General features: G+C 47.3%; 1 protein-coding gene across 1 annotated transcript in view; it reads right to left on the bottom strand.

Moving 5' to 3' along the window:
* Positions 1-324: 324 nt before the first annotated feature.
* The window catches only part of LOC106014088 (LHFPL tetraspan subfamily member 6 protein), a gene marked incomplete at its 5' end in the record, with an annotated part of 6,091 nt that continues 5,324 nt past the window's right edge, over positions 325-1,091 (bottom strand). The window contains 1 exon segment of the mRNA XM_013091130.2: positions 325-1,010. Coding sequence (XP_012946584.1) covers positions 882-1,010 — 129 coding nt within the window.

The following is a 1,091-nucleotide window of genomic DNA, read 5'->3' as shown; positions in this document are numbered from 1 at the left end:
GGGGGTACAACGAGGTTTGACTGCCCATTCCACGGAAGGGCGGAGGCATCTTGGCACATGATGTTGAACCCACCCACCAGTTACCAGTTGTGAGCCCAACAGTCTAACAACGAGACCACTTACACCTCTGAGGACACCCCTATTGCTACCACTATTCTGCCATTTTGAGTGAGTATTGCGTACGATCCATGTACGGTACGATACATGTACGGGAACCGGGACATATTTGGAAAACCTGAACAGATGGGTTATGGGGAAACACCAGGATATTATAGGACCTTTTGACAGCATGTGAGCGGAGACATGAATCGAGAACCATGATCGCTATCGTCTGTTTCAGATCTGGCACTTTATGGTGATGACATGGCAGTTGTCGAGAGTTCACTGATGCGCCATACAAACACAGTTTATAGCATGCAGGAGCTAAAACACAAACAATGAGCATCATGGTTTGTCATACTCAGTGAGACATGGTCTGCAACATTCAGTGAGGCTCTGGTCTGCCATACTCAGTGTTGCACTGTCTTCCATACTGCTCTTCACCAGTCTTCCTTGTCTTACTTGTCCACTGTGTTGGGGTCACTGCAGTCGGAACATATCCATGACTGGGATCCACAAGTCAGTTGAGAATGAGAAGAAAAACTCTTCAATGATTTTCTCTCCTCTCAAGATCCATCTTCCCTCCCTCTTCCTCTTCCTCTCCCTCTCTCTGCATCTCAATCCCTTTCCCTCTCCCTCCACAGCACCAAGACTTGAGAGAGCCCATGGTGCAGTTTTTGCCAAGTCAAAGAAGAAAAGGACTTGCACGTTGAGACGTTTGACTGGGAAATATCCTATCTATGCAAAATAGTCCGCACAGTTCTTGGGATATCTAGCTGTGGTCAGACGGGGTAGGGGGCGTGTCTGTCTGTCTTGTTCCGGTAGGCGTGACAGGTGAGGGTGGAGCATAGGATGGTGAGACCGCCCCCCATGGCCGCCAGGTAGAAGGCCCAGTACAGGTTACAGTCACCTGAGATAGATAAGATAAAGTGAGGTAAGATAAGATAAGATAAGATAAGATAAGATAAGATAAGATAAGATAAGATAAGATA

This window comes from Aplysia californica, unplaced genomic scaffold (genome assembly GCF_000002075.1).
Source record: "Aplysia californica isolate F4 #8 unplaced genomic scaffold, AplCal3.0 scaffold02260, whole genome shotgun sequence".
NCBI lineage: Eukaryota > Metazoa > Mollusca > Gastropoda > Aplysiida > Aplysiidae > Aplysia > Aplysia californica.
This window is presented reverse-complemented; position numbering and strand designations above follow the sequence as displayed.